Source organism: Pipistrellus kuhlii, unplaced genomic scaffold, assembly GCF_014108245.1.
Source record: "Pipistrellus kuhlii isolate mPipKuh1 unplaced genomic scaffold, mPipKuh1.p scaffold_m20_p_64, whole genome shotgun sequence".
Taxonomy (NCBI): domain Eukaryota; kingdom Metazoa; phylum Chordata; class Mammalia; order Chiroptera; family Vespertilionidae; genus Pipistrellus; species Pipistrellus kuhlii.
Window position 1 is genome coordinate 1,623,194 of NW_023425567.1, and position 20,640 is coordinate 1,643,833.

General features: G+C 66.5%; 1 protein-coding gene across 2 annotated transcripts in view; it reads right to left on the reverse strand.

Moving 5' to 3' along the window:
- The window catches only part of MPPED1 (metallophosphoesterase domain containing 1), a 50,205-nt gene that overhangs the window by 20,922 nt on the left and 8,643 nt on the right, over positions 1-20,640 (reverse strand). Inside the window, exons 2-3 of one of the 2 annotated variants that reach the window (XM_045575091.1) lie at positions 15,047-15,322; positions 8,191-8,372 (exon numbers count right to left, since the gene is read on the reverse strand). In XM_045575091.1, coding sequence (XP_045431047.1) covers positions 8,191-8,372; positions 15,047-15,270 — 406 coding nt within the window. In that variant the 5' untranslated portion in view covers positions 15,271-15,322. Of the gene's footprint in view, positions 1-8,190; positions 8,373-15,046; positions 15,340-20,640 lie in introns of those variants that run through there. The other variant, XM_036420267.2, reaches the window with a different exon arrangement.

The following is a 20,640-nucleotide window of genomic DNA, read 5'->3' on the forward strand; positions in this document are numbered from 1 at the left end:
CTCTCCCTCTCCTTTCTTCTTGGTCTAAAATCAATAAAAACATATATTTTTTTAAAAGCACGGAAGTCAGTGTCTCCATCCCACTAGCCACACTTCAGGTGGTCGGTCCCGCAGGGGGCAGATCTGAAGCTGCGCCATTCACCACCTGGGGGTCGCCCACCCGACCTGCCCCACCGGGGTGTGTACTTGAACAAGACGCCCCTCCCTCCCTCCTCCCCCACCACCAGGGGATTCTCATCACCTGGAGTCTGAGGAGGGCTGCCTGTGAGGGTTCAGAGGGAGGCCGGGGGGGCGGGCAGGAGGGGGCAGGAGGGGGGCACCCTACAGAAGGGGCAGCTCTGTAATGAGAACATGACAGCTGGACGCCCTCTCCATCACAATCCCCACAGCACCCAGGCCGGAGCCTCTGCACAGTCCGAGTCCGGTGCGGGGCGGGCGGCCCCGGGGACGGGTGGAGTCTGTCGGGCCCCTCGGCATCGGTGGGCACGTGAGGACAGATTCGGTTCCGGGCTGGCCAGGATTCTCTGGTGCTCTGTGGACTCTCCCCGTTTTGGAACCGAGTCCAGCACGAAGATGGCATTTTTAAAAACTCACAGGCGCGTTCCATATTCAAACACGCCGCTCCGTGCTTGTGGGGGAGGGGAGAGAGGACGGGTGCCAGCATGCAAACCCTGGCTCCCCGGCTCCGAACGGCCAGCGGCTCCCTCTCCACCCGCCACCCTGCCCTCCGATGGCGCCAAGCCCGGGAGCTGGCGAGGGGAGACGCACTTCGTTCCGGACGAAGAGGCAGGCTCCGCGGGAGACCCAGCAAGGCCTCCGGTCCCTGCGTTTCTAACCATCGCCTCTCATCCGCTCACCACCGGGGAGAAGGCAGCAGCCCATTGTATGGATGCGGAAGCTGAGGCCCAGGCAGAGGAGCCTCCTGCCCTCCACCTGTCACTGGCTACCCTTCACCATCTGCCTGGTGCCTGCTGTTTCCTTTTATATGTTTCCATTTCTATAATTTTGTTTTTAATTTCAGAGAGGAAGGGAGAGGGGGAGAGAGAAGCAGCCATGATGAGAGAGAATCATGGATCGGCTGCCACCCGCACGCCCCCCACTGGAGATCGGGCCCCCAACTTGGGCCTGTGCCCTGACCTGGGATCAAACCGTGACCTCCAGGTTCCTAGGCCGACACTCAGCCCCTGAGCCACACCAGCCAGGCATATGTTTCTGAGGACGAGTCTTGCTTGCCTTGCTGCCCACTGCCCACTCCACACCAGCAGAGTCTAGAGCATGTGGATGAATGAGGATCACAACCAATCCAGCTGGCCGGCGAGGCTCCAGCTCGGTCCCTTCGGCCGCCCGCCTGCGCCCCATGCCCAGGTCCCCTCACGTCCCACTTCCCACACGAGCCACCGGTCCCCCCTCCTTGGTCCCCATCACCCATCTGGCCTCTGCGTCTCCTCCTCACACCCCAGACCCCCACGGCACTCCAGCCATGTGCCTCCTGGCCAGTCCCCAAATGTGCCACCCCCACTCCTGACCCGCTGCTGCCTCTGCTCAGAGGGCCTGCCCAGACATGGGTCACCCAACCGAAGGCCAGCCCTGCCCCTCAGCCTGACACTCACAGGAGAGCTGTTTCCGTGGCCTGTCTTCTGTCTGCTTACAGCTGCTCACCCAGCGCCCAGCGCCCAGTGCCCAGCAAACGCCCGCTGAGCAAACCATCACTGCAAACTGGGAACTGGTGATGATGATGATGACGATGACGATGAAGATGACGGCGGCTATTCCACGGTTAAAACCCAGTGAGAATGGAGGCCAGGCAGCAGATAGAGGAGCTGGTGGCATGAGGGGACAGGTGGGTGTGTGCAGGGAGCTTCGGAGAGGAAAGGAGATGTTGGCTGCTTTTATTCTGACTTAGGATATGCTTATTAGCATCTCATGAGTAACCACTGAACAAGCAGAAAGAACAAATAGTTTCCAAACCAGTAGAGGGGGAGAAAGAAGCTTCCATCGATCTGAGAGAAGGCAGAGTGTGGGAGAGAAGCGAAGACGGATGACAGAGGGGACATGTTTGTACACTGGGAGACACCAGGTCCTCCTATGCGGACACTATCCGGACACACACGTGGTCCTCAAGGTACACACATGGAACATGCTACAGGGGCTGGGCCAACCAGAGGGCTGACACACTCCCTCCTCCCAGGAAGCAGGGCCATTTGCCAAGTGCATTTCCCTTTTCCCTTTCGCCCCCAGGAAGCTCAGGCTCCAGTTTCTGACTCACAGAACCCAGAGCGCTGACAGGTTAGGCCCTCTCTCTGAGCTGCTCTGAGTTCTATTTTTAATCAGCTTTTAGCATACCATCAATCCTCTGCCATTTCGCTATTCTTATTATTAAAACCATCTCAAATCCGTTGGCACAAAGTGAGCTATAAATAAGGAAGAAAAAAAAATCCAAACAAACAACAAAAATAAAGCCAAGAGAGAACTTTCAGAGAGCTCAGAGGAGCTCAGGAAAACACAGCTCGCCCTTGTTTAAATATAAAACTCCTTTTTTAATGTAAGGCGGAGATTTTTAGGACGATGGTCTTAAAAAAGCCCACTGCAACAGGTTTCACACACACACACACACACACGCACGCACGCGCACGAACGCATGCACACACATGCACTCGCACACTCACACGCACACGCACGCACACACACGCGCGCACACGCACACTCACACCAGCAGGCCTCCTTCCATTCCTGCAGCCATTCTGTCGTAAATAGATAATTAGCACTTAAGCACACCTCCCGAGGGCTTTACACCTTCACCGGGAAATACTGTAATGACGGCTGCCCGAAGGCCTTGGCTACCGCTGAGGATTCTGGATCTTTCCTCTTTATTAGAAGTGAATGTCCTCCCGTTCAGCCCATCACACGCGCTGGCTCTGTGCGGCCTTCCCCGTGAAGAACACAGAAAATGAGTGTTTTCGGTGGAAAGCCACGCCTCCACGGCCCCTTTCTTCCATTCTCCGTGTGGGCATCGATCCCGCTCCCGGGGCCACGGCCGCTGTGGGGACACGCGGCCCAGATCCCCCGGCGCCAGCGGCTCCCGCGCAGAGAACGCAGGAGTGACCGAAGCCGGGGGCCAAAGCCACTTTAGTTTTAAATGTTCGGTCTCCAGTCTTCGTGAGAACCACGTGCCTGAGTCGGGCCATCGCATCGAATGGATGTGCAGTGAGACCGCATGCACACAGGGTTTGAGTCCGGCCAAGGTACACGCCCAGGTTGTAGGCTCCATCGCCAGTGGGGGGCGTGCAGGAGGCAGCTGATCTATGATTCTCTCTCATCATTGATGTTTCTCTGTCTCTCTATCTCTATATCTCTATCTCTATCTCTATCTCTATCTCTATCTCCCTCTCCTTTCCTCTCTGAAATCAATAAAATATTAGTTGGAGCCTTAGCCTGTTTGGCTCAGTGGTTAGTGTCGGCCCGAGAACTAAAGGGTTCAGTTCCAGCCAGGAGTGCAGGGAGCCTGGTTACCACGTGGTCCAAGCCCACACCCACACTTTAGGGGCGTGGACATTCCGTGAGGGAGACGCGAGGTGCCCTGGCTGTTGAGGGGCAGAGTCGGCAGTGACCCCAGGAGCCCCTGGTGCTCTGTGCCCTGCTCGCTGGACTCCTGACCCCGGGTCCGGGTGGGCCTGTCAGACCCCCTGCCGACCTGCGGCCCAGCTGAGAGCTCACAGCCCGGGTGCGGCCGTCCCCAGGGAATCTCCGCCCGCCTCCAGCCCCCTCCGCCCTCGTGGGCAGGAGAGAGGACCCGCCACCCAGAAGGTGCCCCAGGGCAGCCCCGAGCAGACCAGACCTGGGACCCGCAGGAGTGGGGCCGCCGGGCCTGCCTCCAGGGCCTGAAACATAAACCTGGGGCCGCCCCACGTACACGCCGTGGCTCCTGCAGGCCCTGAGGCTGAGGCGGGTGCAGCCCCGCTCACAGACCAGGAAGCCTGGCTGAGAAGAGGGCGCCGGTCCCCCAGGAGGGCAAACGTAAAGGAGGGACGGCGAGGGGCTGGGCAGCTGCTGGGGACGGAGCGGTGAGAGCGGAGCGGTGACGGCCCCCACATCGAGGACGACGCCGGGAAGGGGGCAGGGAGGCAGGAGGCGGACTTGGGGAGCGCGGGGCTGAGGGGTGACGGCCTCCAGCCGCACAGAAAGCAGGGTTTCCCGGGGAGGGCCGTCTCTGCTCCGTGGCCTGCAGGCCCCTCCCCGCAGCGCCGCCTCCGCAGAGCAGGGCAGCCCGTTTCAGCGGTGACCCCTGCCCGAGCCCTGCCGCCATTGAGGTCAGAGCGCTGCCTGGAGGGTTCTCGCTTCCTGTCCTCCCTCCCTCCCTCCGTCCCTCCGTCCCTCCGTCCCTCCTCCCTCCTTCCCTCCTCGCGTCGTCCCTCCTCCCTCCTTCCCTCCTCGCGTCGTCCCTCCCTCCCTCCTTCCTTTCTCCCTCCTGTCCTCCCTTCCTCCTCCCTCCCTCCGTCCTTCCCTCCCTCCTTCCCTCCCTCCCTCCCTCCCTCCCTCCCGTCCTCCCTCCCTCCCTCCCTCCCTCCCTCCCGTCCTCCCGTCCTCCCGTCCTCCCTCCCTCCCTCCCTCCCTCCCTCCCTCCCGTCCTCCCGTCCTCCCTCCCTCCCTCCCTCCGTCCCTCCGTCCCTCCCTCCCTCCCTCCCTCCTTTCCTCCCTCCCTCCCTCCCTCCCTCCCTCCTTCCCTCCCTCCTTTCCTCCCTCCCTCCCTCCTTCCCTCCCTCCTCCCTTCCTCCCTTCCTCCCTCCTTCCTCCCTCCCTCCCTCCCTCCCTCCCTCCCTCCCTCCCTTCCTCCCTCCCTCCTCCCTCCCTCCTTCCCTCCCTCCCTCCGACCCTCCCTCCCTCCTTCCCTCCCTCCCTTCCTCCCTTCCTCCCTCCCTCCCTCCCTCCCTCCCTCCCTCCCTCCCTCCCTCCATCCCTCCCTCCGTGGCTTTAATTAAGGGTTTGCTTGCCAAAGACCCAGCTTTATTTAACTAAATCCTTGGACCTTTTATATTGTCCTCACATATCGCCAGTAAAAAGTTAATTATAACTTCTAAGCATTGGGCTAATGGGCCTTGCCGTCTGCCCTCGGGGTCTGCTAAGGGTGGTGCCCTCTGACGGACCAGCTCAGCCTGGCCTCCAGGCCTCTCGGTGCCACTGCCTGCGCACCTGCCGAGCGTCCTCTGCCAGTGCCAGGCCGGGCCGGGCTCCGGGGAGCCGCCTGGCCCTCAGGGGCCCCCGGGATCCTGCAGGAGGAAGGGGGATCTGGGGGGCCTGAGGGGCCTGGGGGGCCTGAGGGGCCTGGGGGACCTGGGGGGCTGGCCTGCTTGGTGCCCACAGACGCGTGGCAGGTGACGTAAGTGAGTGGGCAGGTAAGAGAGGGGTCAGGATGGTAAGAGATGGCAGCTGATAGCAGCCTCAGTGGGAGGAGAGGAGGCACAGGAGCCCCGGTGGGGAGGGTCTCAAACACGCCACTGGAGGGCTGCACCTCACTATACAGCCTGTGGGGATGGGTCTGTGGTTAAGGAGTTCAGTTCGGGACAGAGGGAATCTGAAATCCTGGTGGACAGCCTGGAGGAGATGTCTTCTACAAAGACCAAACAAGGCACCGGCAGAATCTAAAGAAAGACCTAGGCTGGGGAGAGGGGGGGCTCCGAGGCAGGTGACCCTAACGGTGGCAGGACTGTCTGCCGGAGGCGGAGGAGGAGCGGTCCCCTGGGGGCCACAGGCGCAGAGCGGGGCCCCTCTAGGAATGGGGAGTGGAGCCGACCGGTGCGGCTGGATGGAACGGCTCTGCGGACACCGAGGCTGCTGATCGTGGGGGAGGGTCAGTGGGGGCTCGACTATGAGAGGCAGGTTTCCACAGTAACAGCTCCAAGTCCTGAGGCTTCTCCTGTGCCTGGCGCTATACCAGAATGGCATTCTTCAATCCCCGCAACCCTGTGGCAGGTCAACACTCTCCCCGTGGATAGTGAGGCACAGAGAGGCTGAGGGACTGAGCTAAGGTCACACAGCAAAGCAGAGCCCAAAGCAGGGGTGAGGACAGTCTGCTTGGCTCCCAGGCAGGAGGTCCCGGCCCTCATGCTGCCCGCCTCCTGCAGACCGACCCCCCAGACAGCCCCCCGCCCCCACACACACACCCTCCCCCCCCAAAGCGCTCCCTCCCAGCACACCCTCACCGCTCCAGGCAAGACCCCGGCCGCCGGGTGAGCTCCCAGCCACCCCACCTGAGTGGCGGCTCCGACACCTGCATCGCCTCGGAGGCAGCAAGGAGAGGCCAGGGGACGGGAGCCCCGGGGAGGGGAGCCCCCGGGGAAGGAGGGGCCTTGGGCAAGCTCACACTCCCCCCATAGCTCGGGCACCTACGTCACCCCCCCACCAAGGCACACAGGACTCAGGCCCAGGTCCGGTGGTCACTCTGACTTCCGTTCAGAGGCAGGAGGAGGGTCGTCCTAAAGTAAGGTGACCAGACGTCCCGCTTTTGGCGGGACAGTCCCGATTTTTAACAATTTGTCCCACGTCCCGTGACATTTTTTTAAAATCCCGATTTTTTTTTTGAAAGATTCTTTCCAAAAATCGGAACTGTTTTTAAACACCGTGGGACACGGGACAAATTGTTAAAAATTGGGACTGTCCCCAGTCACCTTATCCTAAAGCGCCCATCACACTGCGCAGGCCCCAGGCCCCGGCCGGCCCCGCCCGGACTGCAGGCACAACACACACGCCTCCTCCCCAGCCCCCGGCGGCCTCCGAGGTCCTTTCCACACACGCTCAGCCCCCGTGGAGGCCCCGCCGAAGCCAGCCCCCCGGGGCCCGGCCCTGCGCGGAGAAAGCCGGCCAGTCCCCCAGCGCATGGAGCCACCCCTCTGCCCGTGCCAGCCTCCACTCACCCGTCCCCCCACGCCGAGGGCACCATGGGCGGGCACGCCAGGGACCGTCCTGCCCTCCAGGGCCCTGGCGCAGGGGCTGGCAGCACTTCCATCCCATTCAGATCGGAGCATCGGAGCAGTGCCCGCCCCGAACAGCCTTCCCTCCGTTCACCCGCAGCAGCGTGCGGAGCTGCCCGCCGGCCTGGCACAGCCGCCGCCTGGTTTCCGGCTCTGGATCACGCTTCCCTCTTAGAGGATAAGAAGCCGCTCAGAGAGGTCCCTCCGGAGGCAGCCCCAGCCCTGAGGCAGCTCCAGGGGGGTGAGATGCCGGGAGCCCACCATGGGGAGCCGTCCCCCCACACCCCAGCCTTCCCGGGTGCAGCCCAGGGAGCCCCTGTTAGCATTTCCCATGTGACACCAGCATGCGAGGCTCAGCCTGCCAGGCGGAGGAAGGCCTGTTTGTAAATATTTGTCTCCGAGGCCAAGCCGGGCCCCCGCTCGCCCAGCAGCCGCCTCGCTCCCGGCCCCGCTGCTCACACCGCTCCCAGCTCCCGGCCAATGCCCGGCGGGCACGGAGGCACAGGCTGGCGGGGAGCGGGCTGCGCGGGGAGGCGGCCGGCGCACCCCGGCCTCCGAGTACGACGACACCAGCTGTCCCCCCACCCCCACCCCCACCCCCACCCCGGGGCTGTGGCAGCGAAGACTCAGTTCCAAGCAAACAGCTTGTCCCCGGGGCCACCCGGTCTGTCTCTTATTCCGGAAGAAAGTGAGAAGCCAGAGAGAAGAGCCTGGGGGCATGCTTGCAAATCACGGCCCACCGCAGGCCTGTGCCAACCGCCTGTGCCCACAGCTGCCCCGGGGGAGCCGAGGTCCGTCCCCTTGTCCCTGATGTGGGCACGGAGGCTCACAGGGTGCCCTCCCGACAGTGTTCGGCGGCTGAGCCACTGCCCGGCCTCAGCATTCATTCCGTCACTCATCCACCCACCTCCAGCCCTCATTCCTCCCTCCCTCCCTCCCTCCCTCCCTCCCTCCGCGTTATTTATGTGCCGGCCACGGGGGCTCTCCCTCAGGTGGACGAGAGCATTCTGGGCCCCAAACCCCTGCAGACAAAGGGACGGTCCCAGCTAAGACCAGGGCTGGTCCGAGGTCAGAGGAGGCCTCCCGGGGTGAGGGGGGAGGCAGACAAGCAGACAGAGGCCGGGCAGGGCAGTGGGCAGAGCGGGGAGGGCAGCTGGGTGGAGTGGCCGCCCCAGGCCCGGACGTCAGCCCGGCCCCCCACCCCCCACCCCCGCCCAGCACCTACCCAGCCACTCGTTGAACTTCTTCACCTCGCTCGGCAAGCCCAGCTCGGTGAAGTCGCCAGCGTGGATGAGCACGTCGCCGTACGGCATCTGGATGGGGTCGGTCCGGGAGTGGGTGTCGGACACGCAGACGAAGCGGGTGTAGCCGGGCGGCTTGGGGGCGTCGTGAGGCACCGGGTCCACCCTGCGGGGGGAGGCACTCGTCACGGGGTCCCGGGGTCATGGGGTCACAGGGTCCTGGGCTCATGGGGTCCCGGGGTCCCAGGGTCCCGGGGTCACAGGGTCACGGGGTCCCGGCACCGAATGTGTACCTATGCTGTATAATAATGAGGGTGAGGTTTCTCACCCCACAGCACAGGCTTCTGGGCTAGACCACGAGGACTGATGCCCATGGCCCGGCTGACAGAAGTGGGCCCAGGGCAGGGCACACCCAGGGGAGCCACCGTGAAATGGGGGGGAGGGGGGAATCCCAGGGACACTCAGAACAGAGGCAGGAATCTGAGATGGTCTGACCACCCGAGAGCTCAGGCTTGGGGGGTGAGGGTGCGGGGGGGAAAGCAGCCCCAGAGCCAGGAGACCAGGCTCACACCCAGCCACACTGGCCACTCAGGTGTGGCCGTAGCCAAACCCTGGGCCCTGCCCCAGGGACCCGAAGGGCACAGGCCCAGGCTGCGGGCCCAGTCCCCAAGGGGGGCGTGCAGGAGGCGGCCTATCCATGCTCCTCTCATCACTGGTGTTTCTCTCTCTCTCCCTCTCCCTTCCGCTCTGAAATCGATAAAAACAAATTTACAAAAAGAATAACATAAAATAAGACCCACGTGGCCCTGGTCTGCGTGTCTGTGAAATGGAACGGCCTCGCTGAGCAAACCCCGGAAAATGGAAAAGCCGCAGGGCGTGCGTCCCGGTGCCAGAGCCCCTGGCAGCGAGGACGAGGGGCAGGTGGCTGGTCCCGGGGACCATGCGGCCCCCCTCCCACTCCGTGCCCCCCCCTCCCCGCTCCGTGCCCCTCCCCGCTCTGTGCCCCCCTCCCCGCTCCGTGCCCCCCCTCCCCGCTCCGTGCCCTCCCTCCCCGCTCTGTGCCCCCCTCCCCTCCCCGCTCCGTGCCCCCTCCCCCCACTCCGTGCCCCCCTCCCCGCTCCGTGCCCCCCCTCCCCGCTCCGTGCCCTCCCTCCCCGCTCTGTGCCCCCCCTCCCCTCCCCGCTCCGTGCCCCCCTCCCCCCGCTCCGTGCCCCCCCTCCCCGCTCCGTGCCCCCCTCCCCGCTCCGTGCCCTCCCTCCCCGCTCTGTGCCCCCCCTCCCCCCCCCGCTCCGCGCCCCCCCCCGCTCCGCGCCCCCCTCCCTGCTCCGCGCCCCCCCCCTCCCCGCTCTGTGCCCACCCCCCTGCCCGCTCCGTGCCCGCCCGCCTCTCAGTGAAGGACTGCCAGGCTCCGGCTCCTCACACACGCAATGACATTTCCGAACGGGAGCCGCTTGAGGAGGCCCCGGTGTTTAAATCTAATTACCGGTACTCCGCAAGCCAAAAGCAGGCCCGATCAGTTACATAAATACTTTTACAGACATCTTTCTAATTACCCTTTTTTTTTCAGACAATATACTTCAAAGAAATTTAATTAACACCTTACGCGCGACGTGGGTTCAGCATGCTGATGTGCAGGGCGTGAGCACGCTCAGTCCCGGCAGCCGCAGGCCGAGCCCCCAGCCGCGTCCCGCCAGCAGCCACGATCCCGCCCACTGAGCCGGCCCTCGGCCGTGACCGAGGGGCCACTGGGCCCGGTGAGAATCCCAGCAGATCCCAGCAGGACGGCGCCGGGAGCTCCTCCTCTCCCCTCCTCACTCATTCATCCCCTCACTCATTCGTTCCCTCTTCATTCAGCACCGCACCTCCGCCCACTCCTGTGAGCCAGCCCCCGCGCAGGGCTGGGGCCACAGGGATGCACCACGCCGACCCCCGGCCAGCAGACCCTCACGTGGCCAGACAGTAAAGCCACAGCTTCCGTGGGGCAGCAGCCAGTCACTGCCGACACTCCTCTGTCCTCGGGGTCCCTCCTTCTCCTCCCCTCCCCGCCCCCCACATGGCCCATATGGCGGAGGTGCCTGGCCCTGACCCACCTGCCCCTCGCGGCTGACTGAACCCAGGGCAGCCATTCACGTCCGAGCTACTGGCCTGGCACAGGCCGTGAGTGACCCATCAATGTCACCCCGTCACTCACTCCTTCACCCGCACACGGAGGCTGTGAGCAGCCGAGCCAAAGGGACAAAAGGAGCGAGGAAGAGCCAGAGGCCACTCCACCGCCCAGTCTCTGTCCTGCGAGGCCCTGGGGGCCAGCCGCCCGCACAGCACAGCGAGGGCTCCGGTCTCCGGTGGGAGCCGGCTGCACAGAACTGTGGAGCTGGCTCCGGCTCTTTAATTAACTCGGTTCTCATTTCCCTCCACCCCGAGGCTGCTGAGCTCCTGAGCGGTGAGCGCTCAAACCTACTCATCCCGGATTAGAAATAAGACTCCGGTTCCGGGCATGTCCTCCGGCTGTTTGGATTATAACGAACCTCAGCCCCTCCCCACAGGCCCTGTGAAGGGCCCCCGGGAACAGAGCTCATTGCCGCTGGGCGGGCGCTCTCCCCCGCCCCCCTGCCTCCCTCGGGCACCTGCCGGGTGCGGCAGGACGGGGGCTGCAGGGCGGGGGCTGCAGGTGTGCTCCTGCCCGTGAGGAGACCAAGGCTCCGGAAAGACTGCCTGGACCCCCACGGTGGGGGTCCCCAAATTCACACAAGGCTGGACTATGGCAAGGTCCTCATTCATTTCCTTCCGTCAATCTATGAATGCTTTCTCTCTCTCTCTCTCTCTCTCTCTCTCTCTCTCTCTCTCTCTCTCTCTCTCTCTCTCTCTTTTAATCCTCAACCGAGGAGGGAAGATATTTTTCCCATTGAATTTTTTTAGAGAGAGTGGAAGTGAGGGGGAAGGGGCAGCGAGAGGAGAGAAAGAGAAACATTGATGTGAGAGACACATGGTTTGTGCCTCCCACAGATGCCCTGACTGGATGCGGGGACTGAACCTGCAACCCAGGTACGTGCCCTTGACCGGGAAGCGAACCCAAGACCCTCGGGTGTACAGGTGGCCGCTCTAACCCCTGAGCCACCCAGCCAGGCCTGGACAAATGCTGATTTGTGCCTCTTACAGGACAGGCACGTGCTAGGCTAAGGGATGCGCCTGTGGCCAGGACGCCCACGGAGGACTCCACACGGAGTCCCAGAACCAGCTGTGCTGGAGGGGAGGACTGAGGACAGAACCAGAACAGCCTCAGCGTGGGGAGCCGGAGAGCACAAGCGAGCAGAGGAGAGCGTGGGAGAGCCTGACGGACACCTGCTGCTGGATCCAGCTGTGCCTGAAGCCGGATCCTCGCTACGAGCCTGTAAACTCCCTTTTATCCTGAACACCGTCTGAGTTGGGTTTCGGACACTCGGAATGGCAAAACCCCCGTGGACACCAGCGTCACGGGGACCCTCGGGGACCGAGGCCGGGAAGTGAGGCCCAGGTCCACGGTCGCACAGGACGGTAAAGAGCAGGTCTGAGCCCGCGTCTCCGCCGCAGGAAGCGGGCACTAGCCCAGCACCTTCCTGTGACAATGACAACAGAGCCGGAATGAAGGCAGTTGTGTTCTAGCTCCGCTGGGAGGGCCGGGAGGCAAGGGGCCGCCTGGGCCAGCCCACAGGGGCGCTCCCCAGCCTGCTCGGAGGGGCTCCGCCAACAGGACCCTTTGAAAGCCAGCGAGCAGCCGAAACCGGTGTGGCTCAGTGGATAGAGCATCGGCCTGCGGACTGCAGGGTCCCGGGTTCGATTCCAGTCAAGGGCATGTACATTGGTTGCAGGCACATCCTCAGGAGGGAGTGTGCAGGAGGCAGCAGATCGATGATTCTCTCTCATCGATGTTTCTAACTCTCTGTCCCTCTCTCCTCCTCTCTGTAAAAAATCAATGAAATATATATTTTAAAAAAATTTAAAGCCAGCGAGCAGAGGCGCTATGCCTGGCCCCAGCCCAGGGCCCCTGTAAGGCGGGTCCCAGGAGAACCCAGTCCCTCCAGCACCACCCGCCCCCGCCTTCTCCCCGACCGCCGGGCCACGCGCCCTCCTGCCCGCCCAGCGCGGGAAGACGGGGGCTGCGGGGGCTCGGCCCCAGGGGGAGGGGGCGCAGGCCCAGAGATTCCTGACTCAGGCTCGGGCAGCCTGTGACCGCCGGGCCTCCGGGGCCCGGCGTGAATCACGGCTGCCTCCGAGGCCACGTCGGGCTGTCGCTGTTGTTATTAAACATAAATTGTGGGTTTATTCAATGAGGCCCCTCGCTCCCCGGCCCACAGACAAAGCCCGGGGCGGCGATCCATCACGGGCGGGGAGTGGCTTCCGCTGCCAAGGGTCCCTCTGCGGAGGCTCCATGGAAACCCGCCCCGCCGGCAGCCACACGCTCCCCGGCACCCGGGCTGGGGTCTGAGGGCGGGGGAGGGTGGAGGGAGCACCCCACGTCCCTGCATGGCCCTGGCCTCCTGCAGCTTTGGGCCCGGTGTGTTTCAGGCCTGGCTGGCCCGGCGGGCAGGGAGGGAGCACTGGATGGGGAGTCCGGAACCAGACTCGGTGCCTGGTCTTCCTGTGCGCTGCCCAATCCAGCCACCTCTGAACCCACTGCCCACGGAGGCCCGGAGCCTGGCCACAGAGGGGCAGCGCAGAGCGGGCCGGGAGGGAGGGGGCGGGGCAGGCCCGAGTGAATCTGCTCCGACCACTCCTTCTGGTGAGACCACAGGAAGCCACAGCGTCTCCACAGCACTGCCTGCGGCCGGTGCCTCAGGCCCTGAGCCCGTACGACACGTGTGCGTCTGCCACCGGCCAGGGCCCCGCTCGGCAGGCGCAGGGGCGAGGACGGAAGGGGCAGAGGCAGGATTCAAACCTGGCGCATAGCATGTGTGCTAAGCAGCTGCTCACTCACATCGAATGAATGAAGGAAGGAAGGAGTGAGTGAGCGAATGGGCCAAGGAGCAGACAGCCCACAGCTGCCTGTGGGTCCAATGGGAGAGGTACCCCCTGTGCACCCTCCGCCCAGCGGTGGCTGCTGAGCCCCAGGTGCCCCTTGCTCCAGCCCTGCCAGCTCACTGCCCCCACACATCCTCCTCACCCAGAAGCCTCGCTGCCCACAGGGTCCTACCCCCGCCCCGGCCCTGTGCCTCCCGGCCTAGGCCTTCCTGGTTCCCCCGCTCTGAGCTGGGACCAGGGCCGCCTGGGTGCCCGCGGGCTGGGGCAAAAGTGCGGTCTCTGACAGCTCTGCCTGGCACTGCACGGCCTCCGGGCACCATGGGTGGTGCCTGCGGACCCCTCTGCGCATGCGCCCGGCCACAAACAGCCCAGCCCAGCTCCCCACGGAGGCAGGGTCTGTCGGGCACCCAGGGCCTCAGGAGGGCACGTCCAGGAGGCCTCTCTGCCAGGCGTGAGCTCCCAGGGCACAGTGTGCCTGAGACCCAGGCCGCCCTCCTCCCAGCCCGGCCCGTCCCTCCGGCCCTAACACGGAAGCTGGAGGCCGTCCCCCAGCAGAAATCCACCAAAACTGCAGCTGCTGCCCACGCCGGCCCCCAGGCCTTCTCCGGGCGAGTGCCGGCGCTGGGACCGCCGGCCCGGAGGCCCCGCCTCCTCCTGGGAACACCGCCCCGGTGCCCGCCGTCACAGCGGGGCCAGGGCAGCACCCCTCCCACCCCCTCCACGCCGGGCTGGACCCCACCTCTCCTCTAAGAGGCCGCATGCTGGATTCCCGGGTCTCCCCAAAGGGACAGCCTCCCCCGCCAGGAGGTGGTGCTCCTGGCCGCAGTGGGACCTGGTGGCCCCGTGCCTGTCACAGCTCTGACCGCCTGTGCCGGCACCCACCCGCACGCCTCAGGGTCTCAGGCTTTCTCCAGGGAAACCCGGGGGCCGGGCGGGAGGAGGGAAGGCAGCCAGCCCGGGACCGGGGCCCGGTCTGACCCTGCCGTGGGGCCTCGGTCTCCCCATTGGTGCAGCGAGGAAGATAGCTTAGACCGGGGAGCGGGGGGGCCTTAAACCCAAATACCAAGAAGGGGAAGCTGGGCCTCAGCCCGCAACCCCCTCCCCCCCCCCCCCCCGGGCTGCACGAGGGCCTGGGGCCGGGTTGCCAGAAGCCTGGACGTTCATATGCAATCACCTCATTTTTTTTTGTTTATAAAACATTCTCCAGTCCAAACGACAGGACTCCGGGCCAGAACCAGCCCACGGACCATCACTCCCCCCTCCCCTCCCTCCCCTCCCTCCCTCTCTCCCTGCGGAGATCCTGGCACCCCCCCCCCCCAATCGAGAAGGCTGGGTGCAGCAGCCAGGTGGCGCCCCATGGAGAGCCCACCCGGCCGGCCACCCGGCCCCCCACCTCCCAGGTTCCCCACTCCAAGGCCCCCCACACCACAGGCCCCCAGCCCCCCAGGACCCCCACCCTCCAGACCCCCCACCCTTCAGGTCCCCCAACCCTCCAGGCCCCCCAACCCTCCAGGCCCCCCACCCTTCAGGCCCCCCAACCCTCCAGGCCCCCCAACCCTCCAGGCCCCCCACCCTTCAGGCCCCCCAACCCTCCAGGCCCCCCAACCCTCCAGGCCCCCCACCTCCCAGGCCCCCACCCCCCAGATCCCCCACCCTCCAGGCCCCTCGCCCCTCAGACCCCCCACCCCGCAGCCCCCGCCTCCCAGCCCCTCCCCCAGGCCCCCCGCCCCCCAGCCCCCGCCCCCAGCCCCGCCCCCAGGCCCCCCGCCCCCAGGCCCCCCACCCCCCGGCCCCCGCCCCCAGCCCCGCCCCCAGCCCCGCCCCCAGCCCGCCATCGGCACTCACATCTGCACGTGGGGCGGCTGGAAGCGGCCCTGGTTGATGTTGTAGAAGGTGAAGGCCTGGGTGGGGTTGGCGCTGTACTCGTCCACCTCGACGGCCAGCCGGCCGTGCTGGTGCCGCCGCGGGGCCATGCCGTGGGGCTGCGGGAAGGCCATGCCCAGGCCGCAGGGCAGCAGGGCCAGCGCCTCGGCCTTCAGGGCGCCGGCGTCCCACCTAGCGCGCCACATGGGCCCGCGCCGGCCGCCCGGGCATCTCCCGCCGCCAACGCCGCCGCCGCCGCCGCCCGCGGACCTGGAGCGGAACCGTGCGACAGTTAATCTGTTTGGGATTTGCTTTATTTAATGTCAGATGAAGATTTAGAAAGAGGGGGAGGGCGGGGGGCGGGGGGAAAACACAGTCGTACAGCTCAAAAACTCATTACAAATCTTTCCAACTCAGCAGTTTGATGAATATACTTTGGTAAAAAGAAAAGGGAAAGGAGGGAGGGGACAAAGAAAAGCCCGCCGGGCGGGGGTGGCGGCTGGCGTGGTCCAACACGCTCACATACCTCAGGCTCTCTCTGCCGCTGGCAAAGCCCACGCCCCCGCTGGGCCCGGCGGGAGGCTGGAGCACCGCCAACAGGTGAGGTGAGCTTCTCCCCTCCACACCCCCCAGCCCTCCCTCGGACCCGGACGCACCCCCTCCCCAGGCCCCACACCCACCCTGCAAGCCCCGGCAGGTGGGCCGCAGCGCGTTCCTCCCGGCACCCATCTGCCCGGAGCCGGGAGCAGAGGGAGTTTCCCGGCAGGCAGCCCTCTGAGGCTCCCCCTGCTCAGGCCCAGCCCCGGCCCCGGCTCCCGCTCCGACTCCGGCTCCCACCCAGCTCCCGCTCCGGCTCTGGCTTCTGCTCCCGCTCCGACTCCGGCTCCCGCCCAGCTCCCGCTCCGGCTCTGGCTGCTGCTCCCGCTGCGACTCCGGCTCCCGCCTGGCTCCCGCTCGGGCTCCTGCTCCGGCCCCGGCTCCCGCCCGGCTCCCGCTCCAGACCCGGCTCCCGCCCAGCTCCCGCTCCGGCTCTGGCTCCCTCCGGGCTCCCGCTCCGGCTCCGGCTGCTGCTCCCGCTCCGGCCCCGGCTCCCTCTGGGCTCCCGCTCCGGCCGCGGCTCCCGCCCGGCTCCCGCTCCGGCTCCCGCTCCCGCCCGGCTCCCGCTCCGGCTCCGGCTGCTGCTCCCGCTCCGGGTGGCCAAGGAGGGGCGGGCGGGGAGCCGGAATCCACCTTCACCAAAACCCTCCCCGACGCCTTCCTAAGCCTCTCAGGGACCCAGTCACCCTGGATCCACTCAGAACCACAGCTCCCGGCACCGTCCGCACTGGTTGGGTTTGTGTCGCTGGAAAGCGGGGTTTGCATGGGAACCACCCGCGTCCATGGTGTGAGGCCAGCGCGCCCCCCCCCCCCGCCAGGCCCCGCGCCTCCTCCCCAGGCCCCGCGCCCCGTGGCTCCGTCCCTCCGTGGCTCCGTCCCCTCCGTGGCTCCGTCCTCCGTGGCTCCGTCCCTCCGTGGCTCCGTCCCCTCCGTGGCTCCGTCCCTCCGTGGCTCCGTCCTCCGTGGCTCCGTCCCCTCCGCGGCTCCGTCCCCTCCGTGGCTCCGTCCCCTCCGTGGCTCCGTCCTCCGTGGCTCCGTCCCCTCCGCGGCTCCGTCCCTCCGTGGCTCCCTCCCTCCGCGGCTCCGTCCCTCCGTGGCTCCGTCCTCCGTGGCTCCGTCCTCCGTGGCTCCGTCCTCCGTGGCTCCGTCCCTCCGCGGCTCCGTCCCTCCGTGGCTCCGTCCCTCCGTGGCTCGTGGCTCCGTCCCTCCGTGGCTCCGTCCCTCCGTGGCTCCGTCCCCTCCGTGGCTCGGCGCCTTTGTCACCATTGGAACCACGTAAAGAGGAAACGCCTGAACGCGCGTGGTTCTGTCCCGCGTGTGGCCACTCCGTGCGCCCGGCACTAACCACGGAGGACACGGCGTGGGGCAAGCGCTCCGGCCGGTCACAGCCCAGCCACTCCAAAGAACACCCCCTTCGCGGTGGAAAAAGGACCCACACGGTCAGAACACAAATGAGCCAGAAAACGACCAAAATTAGAGGCTGAGAGCACTCTGGGCAGGCACACGGGAGGAACGGGCTAGTGAGGCTAAACAGGAGCCTCACAGTCACGGCAACAGCGGATCCTCTCTCCAAGCCCCTCGCACCCGTCCCGGCTCACAGCACAGCCCCTCCCCCCGAGAAAGCCGGCCTCCCCGCGGCGAGCCCGTCTGAGCGCGCGGCTCCATCGGCGCCCCCGCCCCCACATGGACATGGCGGCCGGCCTCGGCGTGGGCGCCGGTTCCTGGCCCCGGACTCACAGAGCCTCCGGGAGCCGGCCCTGCCGGCCCGTCGGGAAGTTGGGGAGAAGTTGGGGAGAAGCCTCGGGCAGCAGAAGCCGCAGTCCAGGGCTGCCCCGGCCCAGATCTGCACGTGGATTTGAACCTCGGCCTCCTGCCGATTTGCTGTGTGACCTCAGGCCGACTTCCCACCCTCCCTGAGCTTCCTCGGCCTCCTGTTCGGAGAACACGTTTGGAAAGCAGAGCCTCACCTCCCAGGACAGCTGTGCAGGCTCTGGGAATGGGGGCCTGAGCCGGTGCTGGCGGGCACCGGGCCCAGCTGACACCGGCAGTTACTCTGCGATCACCATTCCGCTCCCCTGCCCGTGTGCGGAGGCCCGTGTGCGGAGGCCAGTGTGGGGAGGCTGATGTGCAGTAGGGAGGCCCATGTGCGGAGGCCTGTGTGCGGAGGCCCCTGTGCGGGAGGGAGGCCCGTGTGCGGAGGCCTGGGGGAGCAGGGCCGCCGGGGCGGGGCCTCTGAGGTGCGGGGTGTGAGCGAAGGGGCAGCTCCAGGAGCCCGGGGCACCCAGATCCTCTCACACGCCTGCCGCCACGCCCCTGCTCTGCACCTGCCACACTGCTCTGCGGGGACCACGCTGCTCTGCGGGGACCACGGCTGCTCTGCGGGGACCACACTGCTCTGCGGGGACCACACTACTCTGCGGGGACCACACTACTCTGCGGGAACCACGCTGCTCTGCGGGGACCACGCTGCTCTGCGGGGACACGCTGCTCTGCGGGGACACGGCTGCTCTGCGGGGACACGCTGCTCTGCACCCTGCCACGCTGCTCTGCGGGGACCTCGGCTGCTCTGCGGGGACACGGCTGCTCTGCGGGGACCGTGCGCATGGACCTGAGCTGGCGGCTCCCAGCCTAGGCTCTGCACGGAGGGACGGCAGCTTTGCCGGGAAGGATAAATGAAGTGACGCATGCAAACTGCTCCTTACAGAGCCCAGCACATAGTAAGTGCCCAATAAACACGCTGTTCCTGCTTGCATCATCCCATCCTGCCAGGCCTCCTGAATACTGAGTGAGGGAGGAAGGGAATGAGGGAGGGAGCAGGGAGGGAGGGAGAGACAGGTGCAGGGAGTGGGGGAGGATGGAGGGAGTATGGGGGATGGACGGACAGAGTGTCAGAGTGCCAGACTCCCTCCCTGGTGCCAGCTCGGCCTGGCAGAGGGTGGTGTCGAGAGGGCTCAGCTTAAGGTTGAAGAGCCATCGCCCCCTCCCCTTTCCACCCTGAGAATCTGCAAGAGGCTGGCGGGTGGGCATGGTCCTTATGAAGGGCCCCGGGGGCCTGCACCCACCGGCCGGGGGAGAGGGGAGCAGGCGCCCGCGTGCCCGGCCCGGCCTCCGGGAGCCGGCGCTGCTCCGGGGACGTGGCCGGAAAAGGCAGTCCGGCCCCGGGGCTGTGCAGTGAGGGGCCGCGTCCCCATGAAGGGGTTCGCAGCGCCCCACGGAGGAATCGGGGAGCGGAGCGAGCGGAGCCTCTGTTAACGCCGTTTAATATTTATGGGGCCGCAGCGCGCAGCCAGCGTGCAGACCAGCCATCGCGGAGCCAGCCATTCCCACCAACGGCTTCAGCGGGAGCGCCCACCGGGCCGGGACGCAGCACGCAGGCGGGGGGCGCTGAGGAAGGGGCGGAGGTGCCTGCTGTCCAGCAGAGTGACCCTGGGCCGGTCACAGGTCCCGCTGGACCAGGGGAGCCTCCGGAGCCAGGTGGCGGGAGGGGAACGGGGGAGGCGGTGGGGGTGTGATGGCCCACGCACTGACTCAGGCTCACTGGCCTCCAGGGCCGGCCCTCCCGCGGCCCCTGTTCCTGGGGCAGAAAGAGCAGGAAAAGCACAGCAGCCACGGCCCTCACCGGGGGTGGGGGAGGGGCGGTAAAGTCACCCCCTAAGCAAACACAGAGCTGTTTTCAGAGGAGCAGATGGACCCACAAGGGGCAGAAGGGGTGATGGGGTGACAGGCACCGGGGAAAGGAGGTGCATTTTAAGTTGGGTGATAAGAAAGGCCAGTCTGAAGAGGTGACATCACCACAGAAGCAAAGGCCGAGAGCGAGCCAGGCCTGCCCGGACCCGGGGACAGAGCCGGGGGACAGAGCGGGGGGGACAGAGCGGGGACAGAGCGGGGGACAGAGCCGGGGGACAGAGCGGGGGGCAGAGCCGGGACAGAGCGGGGGACAGAGCGGGGACAGAGCGGGGGACAGAGCGGGGGACAGAGCGGGGACAGAGCGGGGGACAGAGCGGGGGGACAGAGCGGGGGGGACAGAGCGGGGACAGAGCGGGGACAGAGCGAGGACAGAGCCGGGACAGAGCGGGGGACAGAGCGGGGACAGAGCCGGGACAGAGCGGGGACAGAGCGGGGGACAGAGCGGGGACAGAACGGGGACAGAGCGGGGACAGAGCCGGGGGACAGAGCGGGGACAGAGTGGGGACAGAGCGGGGGACAGAGCGGGGGGGACAGAGCGGGGACAGAGCGGGGGACAGAGGGGGGACAGAGCGGGGACAGAGCGGGGACAGAGCGGGGGACAGAGGGGGGACAGAGCGGGGACAGAGCGGGGACAGAGCGGGGACAGAGCGGGGGACAGAGCGGGGACAGAGCGGGGACAGAGCCGGGGGACAGAGCGGGGACAGAGTGGGGGACAGAGCGGGGGACAGAGCGGGGGGGACAGAGCGGGGACAGAGCGGGGGACAGAGGGGGGACAGAGCGGGGACAGAGCGGGGACAGAGCGGGGACAGAGCGGGGGACAGAGCGGGGACAGAGCGGGGACAGAGCGGGGACAGAGCGGGGGACAGAGCGGGAGACAGAGCGGGGGGGACAGAGCGGGGGACAGAGCGGGGGGGACAGAGCGGGGGACAGAGCGGGGACAGAGCGGGGACAGAGCGGGGACAGAGCGGGGACAGAGCGGGGGGCAGAGCGGGGGGGACAGAGCGGGGGGGACAGAGCGGGGACAGAGGGGGGACAGAGCGGGGACAGAGGGGGGACAGAGCGGGGACAGAGGGGGGACAGAGCGGGGACAGAGCGGGGACAGAGCGGGGACAGAGCCGGGACAGAGCGGGGGGGACAGAGCGGGGACAGAGCGGGGGGGACAGAGCGGGGGGGACAGAGCGGGGACAGAGCGGGGACAGAGCGGGGACAGAGCGGGGACAGAGCGGGGGGGACAGAGCGGGGACAGAGCGGGGGGGACAGAGCGGGGACAGAGCGGGGGGGACAGAGCGGGG